The following is a 23,409-nucleotide window of genomic DNA, read 5'->3' on the forward strand; positions in this document are numbered from 1 at the left end:
CGCGGCGCGTATGCTTAGTTTGAGGTTGAGTGGGCGTCTTCGCAGACGACCCACCAACGTGGCCCCATTTAGGTGGCATCTTTAGCGCTGTGTATGAAAACACAGGTCGCTAGAGTGATTAAGTAAACTAGCGATGCGTAAAGCTGCTCGCAGTTCCTCTCTCCGCTTTGACGAATTATAAAATGTAAATTCGTTTTTAAAGGGGGGTATGGTGGAACTGGCTAAAGTTGCCCTAATGTTACACAGTCCCCGTTAAGTACACTTGGTGTACTTAAGGGGATGGTCAATACTAAATTATAGTAGACCCAACACTCGGGTGTGGTGCACATTTGTGACCAACCCTTGTGGATGTGATGCACATGTGTGCATTCACATTAGGAGGGATGACGCCCAGCGTCATCCGTTACGCGAGGTATCTAGAAAGATACGCTCGCAATACATATTAATTGTTATCTATAGAGATAACATTTAATTGGTAAAAATGGGTATTTGTATTTAATTCTATTAAATATTAATCAGTCTGTAAACAACTCCCTACTTGGTAAGTGCGCACGAGGAGACGGATTGCCGCTCCCGTGACGACACTTAACCAGAGTACTTAGTGTGTTGGGTGAGGTCGCTTGCGTGCCCACCACAACTATCTCACTGCACGCAAGAGAAGCAGGTTTAACCGCTTCCTCGCTGTGCTAGGTTGTGTGTCTAAGTATAGCGTGGCCGCATTACGACGTGCCCGCCTACATTGTTTGTGGATTTGCTTTCCTTTGTCCCATGACAACTAAGCGTGAGTCCCAGACGTTTTAGCAATTTCCTCGACGATGAAATAATGGTGGACATGAAAGCCACATTCCATCGGAGGATCAGGAGAAAGAACGCCGCTCTTACACGTGCCTCAAATCCGTTCCAGACCGTGGTGTCGCCGATTTGATAACTGAATTGCGCAGGACACAAGACCCTGAGTCCAACATTATTACGAAACCGCTCGATGAAGAGCAAGAGCGAGCAATCCTCATACAGGGACAAACTCGTCGTCGAGCTGCAGATAGCGAAAGCTAAAGCTCACAGTGAATACATATTCACTTCACTTAGTGTGAAAGAGCGTCTCAAGAGGTCACGGGCACAGCTCCCAAGAGTTTTCAAAGGAGGGTTACCCCATCCACTTCACCAGATTCTGGTATTGGCTCTTACGACGGCGTCGCTTTAAAATATCCCCCACGTTAATCTGAAGGTTCCCTCGCGCAGTAAGCAGCGCGGAAAGGGGCTGAAATCTATACGGAAGCATCTGATGCCCTAAAGCACGAAATGCAACTTCTTCGCGAGTTGCTCGGGTTAGAGGCTCTTTTGAGACGGTTCAAGACCGTCTTTTAATGGCCAGCTGGACATCCTGGTGCAGTTGCAGCAGACTGCGTCTCGCCGCCTTTTTCGGCGCAAGCGCCTCCAAGTCCTCATGGAAGGGTTCCGATATGGCATAAGCAAGCCGACGTAGAATTCTTAATGTGTACGAACCTTTCTAGGAAGGTTTAGCGTGTAAGCTAGGCCCTTCTTGGCCACGACCGTAAATGCCCCAATAAAGCGCGGGCGAAATTTGGTCTCGTAGACCGCGGAAGTCCAGTTAGTAGGTAAATTTTAAGCGTCAAATAAATTTGGCCTCCGACCGCATAAGAATTAATACAGCTTCTGTCTCTGTCTCTGGCATCTGCTTGTTTTTTTTTGTTTGTCTTGGTTATCAGCCATCGTGTCACGTACATGTCTTAAGACACTAAATGGCGTCGCGAGAAACTCGCTTACTTATTTTTAAATGGTAACAGGGCTGATATTAGCAAGCCTATCGGCTAATTCTCCTCCACCAAGCCCTGAGCCACGTAGTGGTATCGGTAACGGAACGCGTGGGTGGGTGATACCGCTGACATAGAACAGAGTGTAGGCTGTAGAGGCATAGACAGAGCGAGTTAACCCAAATTCCAACACTGAGAGCATTTACCAACAGCGCCTTGATGGGCATGATTCTTGCTTAGGGTGCGAGAGGTATCAATAGTATACGGGATGGCCGCTAAATGAGCCATTTTGCTCAACCGGGCAACAAATACCACTATGCCGGTGTAACCGGCCGAATCATTCGGTAGGCCGAAAACAAAATCCATACTAATGGACTCCCAACACCTTTTGAGTACGGTCAGACTTGCCAGTGGTGTAGCAGAATGAGCCGAGGGTTTAACCCGTTCGCAAATTTCGCATGTGCGAACATGAGTGCTGACCCATTCGTAAAGTTATGCCTCCAATAAATCTGGCTTACAGAGCCGTAGGTCTTTTCTCTACCGAGATGACCACTAAGGACAGTATCGTGTGTCTCATAGAGGAGTCGATACTTCAAATCCTCATCATGAGGAACAACGACGCGCGGAGGATCTGCAGCGTCCGTGCAATAAAGCAACAGGTCGTTAGCGATAGAAAATCGATGTAACCTTGCACGCAAACGTGCCGACAAATTTAGAGCCTGATTCAGTGCTCTTTACAGCTCGTAGCAGCGCTACACACTGTTCATCCTGGGCGTAAGCCGAACGATTAATTCAGTTGTAGGCGACATTTTAGTCGTTAAATGAGAGAACTCATAATCCGGCCTGCGCGATAACGCATCAGCCAAAGCATTCTGCTTGCCAGGCCTTTACTTCGCCTCGAAGTTGTATTTGGCGAAGAAGGATAGCCATCGGACTATTTTCTGTGAGAGATGGGGCGACTTATTCGCAGTGCGTAAAGACGCGTGATCTGTATGTATCACAAACGGCTTAGAGCCGAGAAGATGAACTCTGAATTGGACAAAAGCATACTCCATAGCAAGTAGCTCTTTGTCATAAATTGGTTAGTTTTAATTCTCAGTCTTAGGCTATCTAAACTCCAACGCCACTACACGTTCCCGCCCAGCATCATCTGCTTGTAAAAGAGTACTGCCAATGGCAAAATCCGATGCGCATTTGGATTTGCCGGTGCCAGAATCGGGGCATGGATAAGACTATCCTACACTACTTGAAAATCATTATGCTCTGTGCTAGTCCAGCACCAATTTGTATCCTTTTAAGGAGATAAGATAATGGCCTAGCCATATCAGCGAATTTTTCGTTATATTTGTGTAAATAATTGGCGAGACCCAACCACTTACGCAAATCCTTTTGGTTTTTAGGACCGGTCAATCTACTATGACTTTTACCTCAGCGGTATCCATTCTAAAGCCTCGCTTCCCGATAAAGCACCCTAAAAATAAATTTCTTCTGCGCCAAAAATGCATTTAGATGCATTGGCATACAGTGTATCCACGCGCATACACTCGAGCACAGCTCGCGAATGGTTTAAGTGGTTATCCAAATCCGACCGACCCTGCTGCGCACCACTATGGACAAAAATGCCCTTAAAATAAGTCTGTGCATAACCTCGATGAGGGCGGAACAGTTGAGTCACTAGACGATTAAATGTTGCCGGGGCGTTGAAAAGCCCTTTTGGCATAAATAACTACTCCCATTGCATACCGCTTGGGGTGCTAACGCTGGAAGCGGGACATCGCTAGCTCGCATGAGCAGTTGGTGATAACCATCGACTAAGTCAAGTGCACTGTACATTGTACATCCCACCAAGCGACTCACAAGCCAGCCTTGTACTCACGCCCAAAGCCATTAGACACCAAGCCAATTGGGCCTAGCGCCTGTTTAATCTCACATCCTACAGGTTCAACAAAGCCTAGGTCTTCCCCAGTAGGGCGTCCTGCACCTACTGGGTGTCGACGTTTTCCCGCACCGTACCAGATTTCTGGTATAGGTCCGGATACTGTCTTTTATAGACGGTTTTTTTTTTAACTTTCTTGATGTTGCTTTTCAAGCAAGCATCCTTGTTTCGTACCACGCAACTTATTCGAGTGGTTAAACTTCGACGCTGCATGTGCTTGTGCACAGCCGTCGGTAACTATGTCCACGTCACAATGGTGGACCTTCGACGCTGCCTGTGCTTGTGCACAGCCGTCGGGATCTAGCTCTCAGTGTGTTGGCTATTCACACTGAGGTCTTGTGCAGTCACGTAAACAACCGATTCACAAGTGAGGCCATCGCACTCATTCGTAAAATATCCACACGCTCGCGGACGCTTCAAGACGTTCATCAGTTGGACATCTGATGAACAAGAGACAGGCATCGTCCCGGCTTGCTGCTGCCAAATCAAACATGGCTCCTTCTTTTTGAGCCATGGTGATCCAAGGATGACATCAAATTTGATATCCAAATCTAGTACGATGAATCATTATCGTACTGTTTACCCTTTAACGATTATTGGATACTAACCACACGTTTTTACTGTTACAGATGCGCCTGTTGCTAGGCGCAACGTCATCCTCGTTAGAGGTATATCGTGCTCAACGAACTTGGGTCTGCGATCTTTTAGCGATTGGCATCGAATAAAATTGTTCGACGCCCCAGAATCGACTAGAAGTAAAGTGGCAATTTCTTACACTTCATTTTCAACGTGATGGGGCTGTTACGCACAATGTTTCGTGTGAGGAGCAACTTTCGTCAAAAAGCCTGCAAATTCTTCTGACGTTGCTGGATTAGTAGGGCTCTTCGCACCTACTGAATCCGACCGTTTTTTTAAATCCGCCTCGCCGTTGCGATATGAATCCTCCCTAATTGGACAGGTTCAGGATCACCTTGCGGCATCTATGCTAACTCGGTTCATCTCTGTGCCTGAATCAGAGCTTAAGGCTTGCCATCTTGCTGTAAATGTAAATATATTTGTGGGAAAAGAGGGAGAAAACCTCCCTTTTTTATTAAGCAGATGGAGGTCTTTATTGACTCCGCCTTGTTCTTAACAGAACGGCAAAAGGTGGCTATGGCCATTTCCAAACTCGGAGGTTAAACCACGGAGTGAGCACTCTCGTGCAGCACGTCCATAAACGACACTTTTTCCTCATGGGATTCACTGAAACAGCAAATAACCAGCATGTTTGCACGCCTGATCAGGCTTTTTGCATGCGATCACGGCTCATAGCGACTCAACAGGGTAAACGAGCCCTAGGAGACTTTGTCCAGGAGTTGAGAACTCTCATTGCATCTATGCATCAAGGCCCGGTGCAAAAGGTAATTGTCGCAACAGTGTTTATGGGGGGTCTCAATGAGGGCGTTGCCTGGACGGATATACTCCGATCCCATCCTGCTACTTCAAAGAGGCAGCTGCCATAGCGCTGCGCTAAGTTCAACTTTTAAGTCTGCTCGTGTTAGCGCGCCTGCTTACCGTACAAGCTCTTGGAGCACATGGATACCGTCTAGTAGACCAGAACTGATGGATCTAAACCTCGTCGAGGAAGGAGAACAGGCACTAGCGGTGGAATAGCATGAGAACATTCGTAGATATTGTATGTGCGAAAACATGAAACATTTATGTCTGGCCTGCCCCCTACGCAATACGCGTAAAGCTCGAAAGAGCACCAGATAAAGTCCTAGACCGACTGGAGAGTCCATCGTAGAGGATCTCGCTGTGGTAGCGCAACCACAGCTAGAGGCATTTGGGGGGATACTCCCCAGATAAAATCTCTGGGAATAAGTCCCGGAAAGCTGTGGTCAAATCCCAGGTACTTTTGGGAATAAGTTTGAAAGAGGATACTGAGACAATACAATGTTTTGTAAACAAAAGATCAATTGTAGGCGCTTATACGCCTGATCTAATAGCGCCTCCGAAGTTAACTTCGGAGATAACACAATTGCCAACGCTAAAACCGAAACGGTTCTTGGTGATCTGCGTAGTGGCAAAGTCAAGCAGATCTGCGTACTTGTCACAGATGACAACTACGTGGCCGAAACCCGGTCGGCAATAGTATTCCTGAGAACGAATTGGTTCTCAGTAGCTCATCGATGGGCGAAAGTGTCCTCGATGAGAAGACTCGGTTAGAACGTTTGACGTCCCAATCCTGGGAGTCTTTGTAGTAAAATCCTTTATATAGTGATATAATAGAATTTAAGGATGTCTTCCCTGAATCAGTGCCGTGCTAGTTACCTAAGGACAAAGGCACTCGAAACGAAATTGATCTAATCCCAGGTTCGAAGTGCTGTGTCATGAAGCAATGGCCATTGCCTCGTGCACAAGTATTAGCGATCGACAAATTCTTTTCCGATCGCTTAGCAGCGGGCCATGTGAGGCAATCAACTGCCCCCCATAGCTCTCCGACCTTCTGTATGCGTAAAGCAACAGGAGGATGACGGATTGTGCACATGTTCAATAGATTGAACGCTGCAACGGTACCGGCTCGAGCGCCGATACCACGAAAAGACGTAATCATTGATGGTACGTCAAAGAGTACTATCTCTTCGTCAATGGATCTGATGGATGGAGTCTACCAGAATTTTATGCGTGAACAAGATATTCCATATACAGCAGTAAGCACTCCAAGCGATATGCTGTGGGACCGCCTAGTCAGGCCACAGGGACTTAGCAATGCCCCTGCGAAATTCAACAGATGTGTAAACAATGTGTTGAGATCGGTGCAAGATTTTGCACCGAGTTATTTTGATGATGTCTTCTTCATAGTAGAGCCATGGATGGAAAGTCGGACGTTGAAGTACTTCGTACACACGTCCTCAAGGTTCTTACGCTTATCCGTAAGCTCAAGTTGTATGCAAGTCTCAAGAAGTGTATATTCGTGCAAGCGAAATACGACTGCTTGGATGGATGTGGCTAAAACGGTGTACGCTCGGATCTGGAAACGAGCAAGGCGATTACAGATTGGCCTGTGCCAGTCGATGTAAAGGGACTTAGAAAGTACCTTGGCTTAGCGGCGTACTTGCACAAGCACTCATGCAATTAAGCCGAAATGACAGTATATCTTTCTTCTTTGTTGAAGAAAATGTAGAGTGGTCATGGAACGCTAATTGCCAGCGTCCCGTTGAGTGTATCAAGCAAAGCTTGATGCAATCGCCAATCCTGACGGTTTCGGACCAAGACAGACCATTTCATGTGGTCTATGACGCCAGCGATTTTGCAATCGGCTGTGCGTTAATGCAGTATGACAGACGGCGCAGGGCGCGTCGTCTGTTATCAATCGCGTCGCTTCATCCATCTGAACGCAACTCTCCAATGCATGACTAGGAATTCCTTGCCATAAAATACGCACTGGCAAAGTTTAGGGTCTATCTATTTGGAGATAGACCGTTCATTGTATATACGGACCATGCGTCTTTACGCGCGGCCGTAAACAGTCCACACCTCTCGCAAAGAATAGCGAGATGATTGTCTTTCTTCGCGGAGTATAACTTTACGGTGGGGTATAAACCAAGACGACTCAACGTTATCGTTGATGCCTTGCGCGCCGGCCCGACTTTGAGCCGGCTGCGCAATTCAACAGTGAGCATAAGGCTTTTGTCGCTATAATAAGTGTTCCGTCGTTAACTTACTCGACGACGTTAGAAGAGCTTATCAAGAAGATAAGGCTTCTAAAAGGGTTGATGGATTCCTTTGGAAGTCCATTCCAACAATCCTTAAAGGGATTGTCGAACTGTCAAGATCCTCAACAAATTGATACTCAACACGCAAAGGTTTACTGTACGACAAACCTATTGCTGGCGACACACCACGTGTCGTCATTCCCACCTCGTTTCGTCATCCCCACCTCGTGTCGTCATCCACACCCATAATAATTCTTGTTGACGAAGGATACCAATGTTGATCTACTAAACATTGAAGTGGACAAACTCAGTAATATTATTTATGCTATTACTGACTTTGATAACGATGCTGTAAGACTAACCATCGAAACAATATTATTAATGAGAACGATAATACTTTCAATAATAGAGAGATTGATATCTCCGCAGTGCGAGCCGGTCGCACTAAAAACAAAAATAAAACCGACTCAGCAGGTGGTTTCCTGTCGGCTAGAGAAGCAGTGGTCAGCTTCGTACAGGATTTCATCGCTGATGCGGTCGACCGATAGCAATGGAAGAGCAAACATACTTTCATTTAATATAAATGACCTAGTCCTACTGTCTACGGTAAACCTACCAAAACATGTAGCGATGAATGTAGACAGTAAGAAATTACTACCCAGGTATACCGGCTCGTTTCGTGTACTACATCGCCAAGGTAATGCGTACACAATCGAACTGCCCCTTTAGATGCGTACGCATCCTACATTTTATGATGGGCGTCTTTGTCCGTACCATCAGTACGAGGCTTCTTCCAATTTCAGATTACATTGGAACGGCCTAGAGCATCCGCAAAGCCTGATTTTCCGGAGCAAAGCTTTGTTGCCTCGGAACAGATTCTGATTATCTTGAACCAGACGATCCGCTCTTTCCTCCAAGAAAGAGATCTTCTGACGAGCTGTCACCAGCTCGTTTTGAAGAATCTGATGTGTCCCCTTTCGTTTGCCAGTTGATCAGTCGCAACCTGCGCACAATTTATCAACTGGTCACGGGAAACATTATCAAGCGTCACCGCTAACTCGCGGCGACGACGGGATTGCTCATGATCAATGTCCTCCCACCAATAATAAAGGGTGTGATCCAAATCACGATGTTGATTCGGGGTTGCCAAACGAGGCGAACCCAATTTTTCCTCCCCCTCCACATACATCAACGGATTCGAGTGTTGAGAAGCGTTTTCTTGTTGAAAGTTTCAAGAACCACCGTGAGGTAAAGATAGTTCGAACGAATTATCTCGTTGGTTGGCGAGAGTGTCCACCCTCGCATGATAGTTGGGAACCTCTTCCCAACTGATGTTGGACGTTCCGGGTCTCGTCTTGCAGTACTACGAGACCCATCCTCCTCGACAGTAGGTCCATCGGAGAACAAGCGCTTCCCGCGCTCGTAAAAGGATTGGAGGTTCTCAATCCCTTGACGCATCTCGTAAGAGATGAGCTTCATCGAATGAGAATCTTTAAGGAAATATGCCTCGATAGGTGCATAATATGCACCCTTAAAACAGCATGGAAATGAGTCCCCACATAAGAGGCAACGGACTCCTGCCTCTCTAGACAAACGGTGCAACTTATAGGGTGCACCGACTACGGTCCGTTTTTCGAACCGTTCACGGAAAGCATTAAGCTTGTCAAGCCAGACCTCACGGCCTATGTCTTGCACATTCTGTAGAAAGGCTGTCCGAGCTTGGAACAAAGGTTTGACATCCTCTGCACGTTTTTTTAAATTTAAATTTTTATATAATTTTAAAAAGAGTACCATCGATGCCGAAACGAGGCATCCATAAAGCATCCTTACCAGGCTTGTGAAGCCTGGATGAGTCGAATAACGGAATATGATTTCGATCGTTGGTCATACCAGACCAACGAATTAAATTATCCTTAGAGGGCAACCAATGCCTCTTCTCAGGAGCGAACCACAACGTATGGCGGTTCCTCTCCTGTTGGCTCATATTAACGTTATCGTTAATCTGGCCTTTTGGGTGATCCTTAGAATCACTTTTTTTCCTGGTGATGCAAGCTAGCACCCTTCCTTTCGCGACTACTTAGTTACTGGTGACGCATACTATTGTCCCCAGAGTGGTCATCGCCGAAGGAGTCATCTGATGATGCCTCCCCCACCGAAGAGATCCGACGAGTCGAACAACATCGTCATCACCTCTCTGGTCGTCATGTAAGAGCCCAAAGATTTAACGGACTCAGCCCGGGCGATCCGGCGGCCTGCAATGTCATCGAGACAGATGACAAATTCCAGTCACCTCCAATGGGAGTAGGAGGTGACGCATCCCCCACAGTAGACGCACTAGCGTCAACTTAAACATTTGCATTACCAACATCTGCACTCTCCGTGCAGCTGCCAGCTTTGCGGCCTCACGGGCCACGCGCACAGACTTAATTGTCGCCATGTTGATTTTGGTCCAAATCAATATTGCAAATAAAATCGGTATCTTGATAAAAAAACAATAGTGCAAAATTACAGGGAGAGACATAATAGTATTTTCTGACACCCTACATCAGTTACTCAAGTGGCTGTTGGCTAGGGGGGGATGTTACGGGGTGTCCCGTTACATAAGTATTGTTTCCTATAGGAGGATAAATAAATAATATTTTCCATGGGAGGAAATAACTAAAAAAGTACAAAATTGGTATCTTTATTAGATTTGACTTAAATAGTTCCAATATTACCAAATTTGGTCATATCGATGCAATAAGACATTAGCTCTATTGATTAGTTGATTTGAGTCTAAATTAAACCCTCCAATCGTTATAAGACGCGATTGTGCGTTGCGCAAAAAGGCGCCATACTTAGTTAGGTATTAATATAATAAGTTCAGTAGTAGATTGAAGATCGTTACGTAGGAAACTATATATATTAGTTTAGATTAACTTTTAATCTATACAACCCCCCCTAAGCCTTAGTCTAGACCTTCAAGCTAAAGACCCTTGGCTTCATAAGAAGCTTTCCTCTGTAACTATGCGAACGTGAAGTTTCGAAACACTTTACCTACACTGTAGCCAGTGTAAGGTCAACTAATACTGATCAGTACTAGTGAAAGGTGCCCCGTTACATCGTCTAAACATAGCAATCGACTCATAGCCGATGTGATGGTTGCGCTTAATTCTATTAAAAATAATATGGAATTTTACTACAAAATGTCATTACATACGATTTTTAATAAAAGTATATTCTAAAAATATTTTTGGGGAAATGTTACATTCACACCCTTTTTCCTTACATTCACACCCTTCTGCAAATTCTTATAATCACACATCTTCATTAAATTTACACCCTTTTTTTCGTCTTTCTATTCCCGATTTTCCAAATTAACTAAATGTTCCGCTTTATGGGATGTTTCACGTAAATGCCACTGCAACTGCCTCAACTGCAACCAGCTTCTGCTTCCGTGAAGCGCGTGCAAATTAACCACACACTGAGTAATGGATTCTTGGACGGCAACGGCGACACCGAAGTGGCAAAGTTGGCCAAAGATCGGGAGGTCGTACGTATTACGAAAGTGGTGGACCTAAATGATGAACGGCAGTCCTCGTCACCTTCGAGGATGGCGACACTGCAAAGTTTTATCGATCGTCGCGTGTCCATATCAGCAGCCCAATAAGCATCAGCAAAGCCAATTTGCTATCCTTGTTAGCGCCGTCGAACGATATGCCAATGTCTTGCGTTGTCTTCAGAAACTTTAGAATCCGCTTCGCTGCAATCCAGTGCGATTTTTCGTAATTCTCGCAAAACTTAGCCACCTCTCCCACGGCGTGTGCAATGTCTGGTCGAGTGAAAGTTGCCACGTACATTAGCGCTCCCACAAGCTCACGATAAGGGAACTTTGATACGAAAGCCTTCTGTTGTACTGGCTTGACAAATTTTGAAATACTGTCCGCTGGAGTATGTACATCTTTGCCGTGTTCCATGCCAAATTTTTCTGCAAGTCGCTTGATATATGCACGCTTGTCAATCTTGATTACCTTGCTGCTCGAGCCGCGAGGTATCTCAATTCCCAAGCAGTATTTTAGCTCGCCAAGTTCCTTAAAACTGACATCAATGTTTAACGCGCTCTTTATCGCTTCAACATGCTCCTCCTTTCTGCTGAAGAGCATCCAATCGTCGACATTTATGATAAAAAAACTGTATTCCTCTGCTGACTGAACGTAGACGCACGGATCTGCGGCGGAGCGATCAAAACCTTGGCTTTCTAAGTGTTGATTCAGCTTGTTGTTTCATTGCCGCGCAGCTTGCTTAGTTTCATAAACGCCTTTCCAAGCAGACACTTCCTATTTGAACAAGAGAGGTCTTTAAAATTGTCCGGCTATCGATGTATATCTCTTCGTCCACTCTGCCGTACAAGCAAGCTCTGTCAACATCAACATTCTCCGCTTCAAGATTTTCTGCTGCCGCTATCGCTAGTGCAGCGTTTATCGACTCCTTTCGAGCGACTGAAGCAAACCTGTCACCGTAGTCAATGACAGGACGCTGGGTAAATTCTTTAACAACAAGTCGCGCCTTAAACTTGATAATTGCTCCGCTCGGGTCGCTCTTTATCCGAAAAACCCACTTGCACCCAATCGCCTTCTTTCCTTGAGGCATATTCGGTAGCTTTCACGTCTTGTGATCATTAGTGACTTGATTTCGCTCTCCATTGCTTCAAGCCACTGGCTCTTGTATTTGCTCGTTATCACCTCTGTATATGACGTTGCTTTCTCCTTATCATTCTCTTTAGTGTAGTGGCAGCAAAGCGAGCCGAACTCGCCTCAGGTTCCTCCAAGTTAAACACTCCTCGAGGATGATTTGGAAACTCTTGTTCATAGCGAACGACACCTCGTTTCTTGCGCACCGGGCGCACCGTCCACTCTTCTTCTCTATCCCTACCAGGAGTGCTAATTGGCCATCTGGATCTCCAGTCCCACGGCGAGGACGCCGGAGGAGATCGCTGCTCGCGATGTTCTTCATGAGCGATACCTTACGCCAAAGGTAATGACGCTAAGTCAGTATCTGACGCGATTACGTGATCAAGCCCTTGAAACTTCGGTGACCTCATCACGATCGTTTTGTTTCCAACGAATCAAGAAGTGAAAACGACGTTTCATTTGAGAATTGGGTCCATCGGTCCAGCCGTCTTCGCAGCATTTGGTATATTAGAGAGCCTGCAGATGTGGCTGATAAACATTTGGACAGGAAGCTTCGCTTCGATTTCGCCAAACTTAAGGCCAAAGGCCAGTTACGTTCAGCGTTTATGCCACAAAACGAAGAAAGGCCGCATGCTCGCGTAAGAACACATCCTGTTGGCTCTTCGTGCCTTCCAGTTGTCGAATTTGGGCGAAGGTGGCGTTTGAGGGTCCATTGCCGGTCGTGCTTGGACATTTGGATTGTCTATAACCACGTTGTCAATTACGTGGAAGATGCCCCCGGTACCGCTTATCTTTGTCTTGCTTGCTGAGCTTTCGTCAAATGTAACACTTCGTGCTTCGACAATTGAGCCATCAGTTGCGTTAATGAGTCTGAATGCCTTCTGTTGTTTTGCGTATCCTAGAAGATAGCACTTAGGCCTAGAATTGTCCAGCTTCTTTCGCCTTTCTATGGCGAGCTGTGCACAGCATACGGTGCCAAATGCACGCATGTGCTCTACATGTGGTTTCCGCTTGAATACCAGCTCAAAAGGACATGAACTTTTGCTTGACGAATTCGGCAGTACATTTCGTATGTCTGCTGCTCCATCGCTTCACACCAATAGCGCTTGTCTAACTCGCTGTCATTGAGCATACATCTTGTAATTTCGTTGAGAGTTCTATTCATTCGTTCAGCCACGCCATTTTGCTGTGGGTTGTATGGCACAGTAAACTCTTGCTTGATCCGAGCTGTTCACAGATTGTGTCCATTCGAGCGTTTCGATATTCGCCTCCATTATCACTTCGGATGACCTTAACTTTCGCTCCTGGTATCATCTTGACCTCCTTGCAGAATTTCGCAAATGCTTCCGGCACTTCGCTCTTGATTAGATTGGATATACCATGACCAAGCGACTCTTCATCATTATAAAAGTCGCCATGTTCCTAAAGCCGGATAATGAAGCTGGGGTAATTGGACCAAGAACGTCCGAGCCTACGACGCTATCTGAGCGCATACTCTCCCTCTCTTCCAGCACCGCCTCGCTTATTTGAAATGTCTTCTTGACTTGTTTGGCTGTAGCACAAAGTTCACAAACGCCTTCTGTCTCAACCTTGGCACTGCTATTACGGCCGTCCTTAATCATTTTATTTACTGTTCGGTACGAGGCGTGACCAAGTCTTCGATGCCACACATCAGATTCGCTAAAAGCAGCGTGGCGTTCTTCTTCGACGTGGATTTTTAGATAAAAGAGTTTGCCTCTCTTCAATCCTGTCGTCACAGTCTTGCTTCCTGACTTCACGACGCATTTGTCTTTGGTCATTTCAATAATCATACCCCGTGCAGTTGCCGCTGATACTGAAAATAGGTTTTTGTTCAGATCCTTAACATTTACTGTCCTCTCCAAAGTTGCGTTAATCCAACAGCTCCCCGACCGAACACGCAGCGCAACTGTTCCGTGACCAAGAAATTTTAAAATTTGCGCTCTTCTTCGCGCTTGAAATACTCTGCGAGTTTTTTAACGCGATGTACTCCACAAAGGCTTCGCGGTCCTCGCACGTACGGGTCGAAGCCCCGCTCTCGAAAACCCACGCGCCGCTTGCTGACGATTCAGCCGCATGAAATGCAACATTAGTCTGATCTTCGTCACTCGGCGACCCACGCGTTTTAGATCGGCAGTCTCTCGCGTAATGGCCGCCTTGCCACAGTTAAAGCACGTCCCGGACACTGCCTTTATTCTCCACCCGGCTTCTTTAAATTCTTACTGCTGGCTAGCAGCGCCGTTGTTTCATCGATACGCCTAGAATTCTTCAGACGCACTTCTTAATCGAAGAGCTTGCTCACCAAATCCATAATTCTCAATGACTCGATTGACATTCGAAATGCCCGGACAAGGTTCTCGTAGCTAGTGGGCAAACCCCGAAGCATAGTAGCGCATACATCTTCTTCACTTGGCCCACAGTCTGCGCTCTTCATCTCAAGCACGAGCTTTTCTAAAGCCATGACATGCTAGCTGATCCTGAGGGACGTGTACTGGTAAAGCGCAAAAACTTCTGCTTGAGCTAGAGTCGATTCGCCATGTCCTGGGTCTGATGAAAGCTTTCGAACGCAATCCACGCATCCCACGCACTATTTGCACTTGCAACGTGCATAAGCTGCGAGTCACTGAGGTATTGGACAATTGCCGCGTTTGTCTGCTGCTTCGTTAATGTAGATACGGGCGCTTCGACGATTGTCGCCGCGCACAGTCCCTTCGACATGAGGTGCATCCTCATCTTGAAGCTCCACAAAGTGTAGTTGCTCCCATCGAAGGGATGCACTCTGATGCTGAAATCGTAATTTAGGCGCGCAACCTCTGCTTCATTATCCGGCTTTAGGTACATGGTGACTTTTATAATGATGAAGCGTAGTTATGTCACTGTATATCCTATGCGAAATAAGAGCAAGTGCCGGAAGCATTTGCGAAGTTCTGCAAGGAAGTCAGACGATACCAGGAGCGAAGTTAAGGTTCTCCGTAGTGATAATGGAGGCGAATATCGAAATGCTCGAATGGATACAATCTGTGAACAGCTCGGATCAAGCAAGAGTTTACTGTGCCATACAACCCACAGCAAAATGGCGTGGCTGAACGAATGAATAGAACTCTCAACGAAATTACAAGATGTATGCTCAATGACAGCGAGTTAGACAAGCGCTATTGGTGTGAAGCGATGGAGCAGCAGACATACGAAATGTACTGCCGAATTCGTCAAGCAAAAGTTCATGTCCTTTTGAGCTGGTATTCAAGCGGAAACCACATGTAGAGCACATGCGTGCATTTAGCACCGTATGCTGTGCACAGCTCGCCATAGAAAGGCGAAAGAAGCTGGACAATTCTAGGCCTAAGTGCTATCTTCTAGGATACGCAAAACAACAGAAGGCATTCAGACTCATTAACGCAACTGATGGCTCAATTGTCGAATCACGAAGTGTTACATTTGACGAAAGCTCAGCAAGCAAGACAAAGATAAGCGGTACCGGGGGCATCTTCCACGTAATTGACAACGTGGTTATAGACAATCCAAATGTCCAAGCACGACCGGCAATGGACCCTCAAACGCCACCTTCGCCCAAATTCGACAACTGGAAGGCACGAACAGCCAACAGGATGTGTTCCCACACGAGCATCTAGCATTCCTGGTAGGGATGGAAAAGAAGAGTGGATGAATCGTCCGGTTCGCAAGAAACGAGGTGTCGTTCGCTATGAACAAGAGTTTTCAAATCATCCTCTAGGAGTGTTTAACTTGGACGATTTTGAGGGCGAATTAGGCTCGCTTGGCTACGGGGTCAGTGCCGCTTTAAATACTGTATGCATCCGGCGATTCAACAGCGTCAGCTCGATACGACCTCTACTCCATGAAACATGCCTTCAAAGACTTCATGTCACGAACGCTGAAAACCCGCTAGTTATCGACTGGGATGCCTCTGTGCGCGTCACCGTGTGCGAAAGTAGCAAATATCATGCAAAATGGCTGCGTGAGCATGCGTAGGCTCTTGAGGGAGGTACTGCAGAAGATACTGCCACCGTACCCCATTCGAAGTCATATCGCCAGCCGCGCCTAACAACTCAGTGGTTATGGGCTGGTGTCGACTTAAGTTACCAACCAACGACGCCGGCGGCTCCTCCACCGAGGTACCCTCCGAGTTTAGTGACAAGTTCATTTCCGGTATAGATGGTCTGTCCATCAAAGTGGTCTACTTGGACGGTTTGAAGCTTCCGGCGCCCCTCGTTCATAATCGTTGGCGGTTTCGATACTACTGGTTAACAATTTCAGTCTCGTCACACGTAGCAAGTGGCCTTATCAGAAGCAGGGTTTCGGTCTTCCCAGATATGCACATTGAATGACAAAGTAGACCTGAATGGCGCAGGAGAAGAATATATGATACCTTTCCTACTATATTAATCAACCCACACTGATTTCAATGAAGGTGGGACGCCTAGACTACTTCACGCACACGACGTGCACAGGAAGGTTCAAAGATGCACTTCAACGTCCGACTTTCTGTTCATGGTATGCAACGTCATCAAAATAGCTCGGTGCGAATTCCCGCACCGATCTTAACAGATTGGTTACACATCTGCTAGATGTCGCAGGGGCATTACCAAGTCCATGTGGCATAAGAAGCCACTCCCATAGCATTCCGCTTAGGGTGCTGACTGCTGTGAACGGGATATCCTGCTTACGCATGAGGCTCTGATAGAAATCATCTATCAGACCCATTGACGAAAAGATGGTACTCTTTGGCATACCATCAATGATTATGTCTTGTCGTGGTATCGGTTTGATCCGGTACCGTTGCAGCGTTCAAATAATTGAACGCATGCACAGTTCGCCATCCTTCAGTTGCTTTACGCACACAGAAGGTCGGAGAGCCATGTGGAGAGATTGATGGTCCGCTGCCAAGCGATCGGCAAAAACAATTTCGATCGCTCGTTCACGAGGCACTGGCCATTGCTTCATGACACAGTACTTCTTCGAACCTGGGATTAGGTCAATTTAGTTTCGGGTGAGTGCCTCTATCCTTAGGTAACTTACACGGCACTGATTCATGGAAGACATCCCTACATTCTATTAAATCCTTATATAAAGGATTTGCCTATAAAGACTCCCAGGATTGGAACGTCAAACGTTCTATCCGAGTCCTCTCATCGAGGAAACTTTCGTCCATCGATGAGCTGCTGACAACCCGTTCGTTCTCGGGAAATACTATTGCCGACCGAATATCGGTCACGTAGTTGTCGTCCGTGACAAGTACGCAGATCTGGTTGACTTTGCCCCTACGCAGATCATGCAAGAACTGTTTCGGTTCAAGTGTTGGCAATTGAGTTACCTCCGAATTAACTTCAGATCAAATAGGCGCATACACTTGATCCGTTATTTACTAAGACATTTATTGTCTCAGTCTCCTCCTTAGAGCTTATTTCCAAAGAAACCTGGGATCTTTGACCACAGGTTTCAGGGGACTTATTCCCTCAAGTTTTTTGGGGGGAGTATCCCCCCAACGTCCTCTAGCTATGGTTGCGCAACCACAGCGAGATCGTCTACGATTTACGCATCAGTCGATTAAGACTTTCGTACTGTCTCTTGCAAATTTCTTGGATGTTAATTTCTAAGCAAGCATCCTTCATTCGTACCACGCAACTTATTCGAGTGGTTAAACTTCGACGCTACATGTGCTTGTGCAATGCCGTCGGTAACTATGTCCACGACACAATGGTTGACCTTCGACGCTGCATGTGCTTGTGCACAGCCGTCGGGATCTAACTCTCAGTGTGTTGGCTATTCACACTGAGGTCTTGTGCAGTCATCCAAACAACTGATACATTAGTGAGGCCATCGCACTCATTCGTAAAATATCCACACGCCTGCGGACGCTTCAAGACGTTCATCAGTTGGCCATCTGATGAACAAGAGACAGGCATCATCTCGGCTTGCTGCTGCCAATTCATACATGGCTCCTTCTTTCTGAGCCATGGTGATCCAAGGATGACATCAAATTTGATATCCAAATCTAGTACGATGAACCATTATCGTACTGTTTACCCTTTAACGAGTATTGGATACTAACCACACGTTTTTTACTGTTACATAGGCGCGGCGTCATCCTCGTTTAAGGTATATCGTGCTCAACGAACTTGGGTCTGCGATCTTTTAGCGATTGGCATCGAATAAAATTGTTCGACGCCCCACAATCGACTAGGACTAAAGAGGCAATTTTTTAACACTATTTTTTAAAGTGATGGGGTTATCCTCATCACCTGGGCAGTTACGCACAATGTTTTGTGTGAGGAGCAACTTTCGTCAAAAAGCCTGCAAATTCTTTTGACATTGCTGGATCAGTAAGGCGCTCCGCACCTACTGAACCCGACCGTTTTTTACGATCCGCCTCGCCGTTGTGATTTTGCAACAGCGTCAGATCCGCGTCCTCCGCAGTTCCTAGCGGAAGATTGTTTTTTTCTGCTCACTGGTTCTAGGCACTGGCTGTGGTGCCCTACACGCATAGGCGTAGTAGTCCGCTTTTGAAAGCGATTACAATTTTGTAATCGTTTGTTCTTTATGAGCAATGCTTCTCGCTCTCTACATCGAGTGGTCCATAGGTTCTGGGCTCCGTTTTCTTGTCGTCTCGGAGGACAATAGGCTACAGAGTGGACTAAAGTCCTCTGTTTCGCTATAGAGATCGCTTGATTGAGCAACTCTAGTTCAAGCCGGAGCAGGTGAGTCTTAACAGGACCGTCTGCAAGACCTTTAATAAATACAGTTACCTGTGTTTGTTCATCAATTGGGTGACTCACGATACAATTGATCAGATATCGTGTATGCTGGTAATTAGCGTGAAGGTCACGCTTGCCCTGCTTCAAATCCAGAAGCTCGGCTCGAGCCCTGATTTCGGCACGTCGCGGCTCAAATATTTGCCTGAGTCGGGTATTAAAGTTCTCATACGACATTAAACCAATGAGTCGTGAAGCTTTAGCCGTAAGATTCAAGATTTGCCTCGTCCCGTGAAGCTGGATATGCCAAATTCCACTTTCGTCGCATCATCATTGATGCGGTGAGCTTCAATGGCGTCGTCTAATACGACGAATTCTTTTGAAGAATCCCCTTCGACTGCGTTTTAATTAGAGATTTCTTTTTATAAGCTTTCAGATCGACGCGGAAGCGTCGGCCTGCTAGCAGCATTTACAGGCTGCTGTCTCAACAGTTCCAATTGTTAAGCACTCTGTTTTCTTAACACCTCCTCCGCGTGTTGAGAGCCTTGCTGGTGAAGCAAGGCTACTTTCTCTCGAGCCCCGTCAAGTTCATGTTGCATGAATTCGGCTATGGCCGCATGCTGTTCATCTTTCCCCGAGTGTGCCAACATCAGGCCCGTCTACGACTGAACTCATTCTTTCGGTCGCTCTCCATTCAAGTCACTTAAGAAATGAATGAGCCTTTCACGCGTTGCGTGATAGCCTTCTTGAAAGGCTTGAGTTCTCCCTCCTTTTCCATCCAACATGTCCATGTTTGATAGAAAGTGCGTGGGCTTTTGACCTGACTACGGAGTGCTACCAGCTGTAACGAGGACCCTTTTGCTAGTATGCTACCGATTACAGTGAAGGTGGGGCACCTCGACTACTTCACGTTCACGACGTGCAGAGGGGGGTTCTTCGTAGCTAAGAAGTATTAGGTACTAAAGGTAAATTCTAAGGCTTTAGGAGCAGAGAAAAGTAAAACTGTGTTAATATACTATGTTCCTGCGGAACAATCTTCTCTCTACTACTGACTTTATTATATCAGTAGCTAACTATGTGTGGCGCCTACTTGCGCACCGCACAATCATGTCTTCTGACTATTGGCGGGGTTAATTTAAACTTAAATCAATGAATCAATAGATCTGATGTCTTATTGCGTCAATATTATCAAATTTGGTAATATTGGAACTATTAAGTCAAAATTATTAAGATACTAATTTTTTACTTCTTTATTCATTTCCTCTTATAGGAAATAATATTAATGTAACGGTACGCCCCGGAAGACAGCAGAAAGTGCCACATACAGCTATGGACGACAAGAACTTCAAGCTGCTATTCATCACCTCCCATTGCGCAATGCCATGTCGGTATAATCCTCCTCAATCCCATTGAAAAGGATGAGGCAGCTCTGAATTGGCTGATGATGAGAACCTAGCATATGTGCAGCATGCTGAGGAGCATGCTGAGGAGGTATCAGAGGAAGAGGAAATGATCGCATCTTCAAATGCCGAGTAGCTCCAGGCAATTGGTATTTTTTCTTCTTTGCTTGACATTACCAAACCTGAGCACCTTAATGCTTTTGAAGTAGCTCGCAAAATGCAACGTGATCTCCGCCCATGGTTGTTTTTTGGATTTAGACCTAATTCCTCCCACCATTTCCTAATTTTTTACTTTCCTCGCCATTTCGGTTGATATTTTCATTGAAATCATACTAAGAGCCATATATACGGGTCCCAATAGGATCGATAACGGCGAAGGGCCAAATCCATCAAGTAACCGAGGTTATTGAGTAGCGAGAGATAAGATAACATAGGAATGACTGTAGCTGGCTCTTTGCGGCTATCCCATGAGCATGTGCCCTGCCTGTACACTTCTCACGAAGAGCAAAAATGGGCGCTTGCACCTCCCGGCATGCCAATCGGTCGCTTCAACGATCTAACGAATGGAAGGTGGACGACGTGGACCCAGCGATGGCTAATATTGCTATAACTTCTGCTCAGGCGGGTAAACTTACGGCTGCGGCGACTGCAAAAAATGTTAAACTGAGTGACTTGGCCCTTAATTGCGTCACTTACAGCTCTTTTTTAAGAAATGATTGTCTTACGGGGTGGGAGGACGGCACCATACAGCGACTTGATTGGCGCTTGGCCACTACCGTCGCTTTAAATGTCTGGAAGCCGCACAGTCGGGCGGTGAATTGCGTCGTTGTCAGAGACAAACTACAGATGATCTATTCGTGCTCTCGAGACACAACCGTGGCTATCACTCCAGTTGCCGACAAACCCGCTTCCGAGACAGCGACTATTTTGCGCGGCCACCAGTCAAATGTGTCGACAGTTGCTGTAGACGATGCCGAGCAAATGTTGTGCTCAGGAGGGTGGGACACCCAGACGATATTTTGGGACTTAACAACGAGTCATATCGCTGTAAAAAATACGATTTCGCTAAATGTAATCACGTGCTCGACATGGTTGCCGGGAGAAAAAATAGTTGCACAGGGCAGCGAAGACTTATCTGTTAAATTCTGGGATCCGAGAACGCCTCTACGCGTACCCGTCCAGTCCCTACGAGGATTTGTTCATTTTCCGCTAAGTATTGCGGCGGATGGTGAGGGAACCAATACTTACTTATTGACATCCAGTAAGGGACTCAATGGTGTTGGTTGTGAGGCTCGGATCTGGGACAGGCGTACGGGAAAGCAGGTGATTGAATATCATGGCCATCAACAAGATACAACTGCATGCTGCTTTCTGCCGCAGACTGTTAATAGTTCTGGTGCGAATATAGAGAACCGTTTGATACCGGTTACTGCTTCCAAGGACGGAACGGTGAAGATTTGGAACGATGCAAGACTTACCCCGTTGGCTGAAGCGCATGCAATTGGAGATAAAATAATGTTTACGAGTATGTGCAGGGTGAACGATAGTACAATATTAACGAGCACTGTTGGAGGGCAGATACTTGCGTATTCTTTTGATTATAATTTGCGAACGCTTGCGTTATTGCGTCGACAGGAAAATACTACGTGATGGCTTGCTTGTGAATCTTTCAGTTCGTGCACTGAAATAATCATGTTAAGTTTGCTTCGATGTCGCTACGATGGGTCGACATGACTATATTAATGTTTGTGCCACTTAATTATTTAATGAGACGAGTCCACTGTATCAAATGTCCACTGATATTAAAACGCTTCTGTATTTCGATGCAGTGATCGTTTTGCTGATTCGGCAAATTCGCCAGGTTTGTAAGTTCGAGACAATTCTATTTAAGTTGAGAAATTGGAATCACTAATCACCAAAAATAATCCTCCAGTTTCCAATAACATATAATTAGTTCATACCAAGCAAAGGTAGCGCAATTTTTTTCTCGCATAAGTGTTTGAAAGCAACAAAAAGTGACAAAAAATAGCTGTTGTTGTCAAAGCAGCTCGAACCTTTGCTCGATATCACAAACTATATTCGAAAACATCCAGTAAAGACAAGTAATAAGTTATGTGGCAGATGCCTCTTTGAGTAATCAAGCCAAAGCTTCTTTCAGAGATCCAGGCGATTTTCTGACACAGCATCGCGAGTGCAGCGGAAAAACTTGTTCGTCAAACGTTTAGTAAGAGCTTTCAGCGCGACTTGCTCAAAACATCTTCTCTTCATTTCTGTTGATTCGTTCAAATACGTACATTTTTATTTCGACATTTCTTTAACTAGCGTGAACTGATCCCCGACTTTCGAAGTCTCGTCTTTTGTTTAAAGCCAACCTTGCCTTCTTGTTTCTTTGTGTTTGTGCTTGCGTTCGTCCTTATCATTATACGTGTGGTTTTTGTTTGCCAAAGTCGATTTAGTGTCATTCTTTGCAAGAAGTGCTGGCTCGGATGAAAGCATTCGCATAGCTCCTTTTTGCGCTTTTGTATATGCCTCCATATGTGAGATGTCCGTGACAGTGAGTCCGGCACGGCAACTCTGCTCGACAGCTGCCCCGAAGTATCCTTATTGAAATCAAAGCAACATTTAGCAGATGCAAATCCTCCTTCTTTTGCCGTTTCTGCATGGATCGACTCTTCATGCTGATACGGTAGCGTTTAAAACGATTTAAATCTTCTTTATTATCATCGTCTTCACTTGATTCTACATTTGCTTTACCTGGTCCTCGTCTCGTAGAAGTACCCGTTTCGACTGGCAAAGGCGCATTCTCAAGATCGCTATCGCTTTCATTTAAAAACGTTTCGAGCTCATCACAAGAGTTTATAGTCGTAAAGTCCGAGACAACTGTTTTAAAAAAGCGTTGGAGGACCCGAAACGTTTTGAGCTGTGTTCACATTTGTGCCATTGTAAGAATTCCTCTTTCACTTGCAAAAATTGAGGAAGTTGCAGCGCGATCGATCTTACAAAAATCTTTCTCATGCAAAACAAGAACATTCTGTTGTACTTTCAGCTATTCGTCAACTTTTAGGCTCTGCGTCAGCAATTTGTTCGAACCACTTGAAATTTCAATCCTTGTTTAGTAACAGGAAGAACTGCGTTTGCTTTGTAGTGTTCAGAGTTATCGTAAAAAACCGTAGCTATTTTAAGCTAAAATATTTTTTGTAAATAATTG

The 23,409-nt window shown here is 45.8% G+C and overlaps 1 protein-coding gene across 1 annotated transcript; it reads left to right on the forward strand.

The window, feature by feature from the left end:
- Positions 1-20,711: 20,711 nt before the first annotated feature.
- Positions 20,712-21,851, forward strand: CCR75_005197 (uncharacterized protein; the record flags this gene model as incomplete). Its single annotated transcript, XM_067963279.1, has 1 exon — positions 20,712-21,851. One exon carries the CDS (start codon positions 20,712-20,714, stop codon positions 21,849-21,851), a length of 1,140 nt encoding a protein of 379 aa, XP_067816102.1.
- Between the last annotated feature and the right edge of the window lie 1,558 nt (positions 21,852-23,409).

Source organism: Bremia lactucae, assembly GCF_004359215.1.
Source record: "Bremia lactucae strain SF5 chromosome Unknown BlacSF5_NotPlaced_182_SHOA01000115.1_669280bp, whole genome shotgun sequence".
In the NCBI taxonomy this organism is placed as follows: domain Eukaryota; phylum Oomycota; class Peronosporomycetes; order Peronosporales; family Peronosporaceae; genus Bremia; species Bremia lactucae.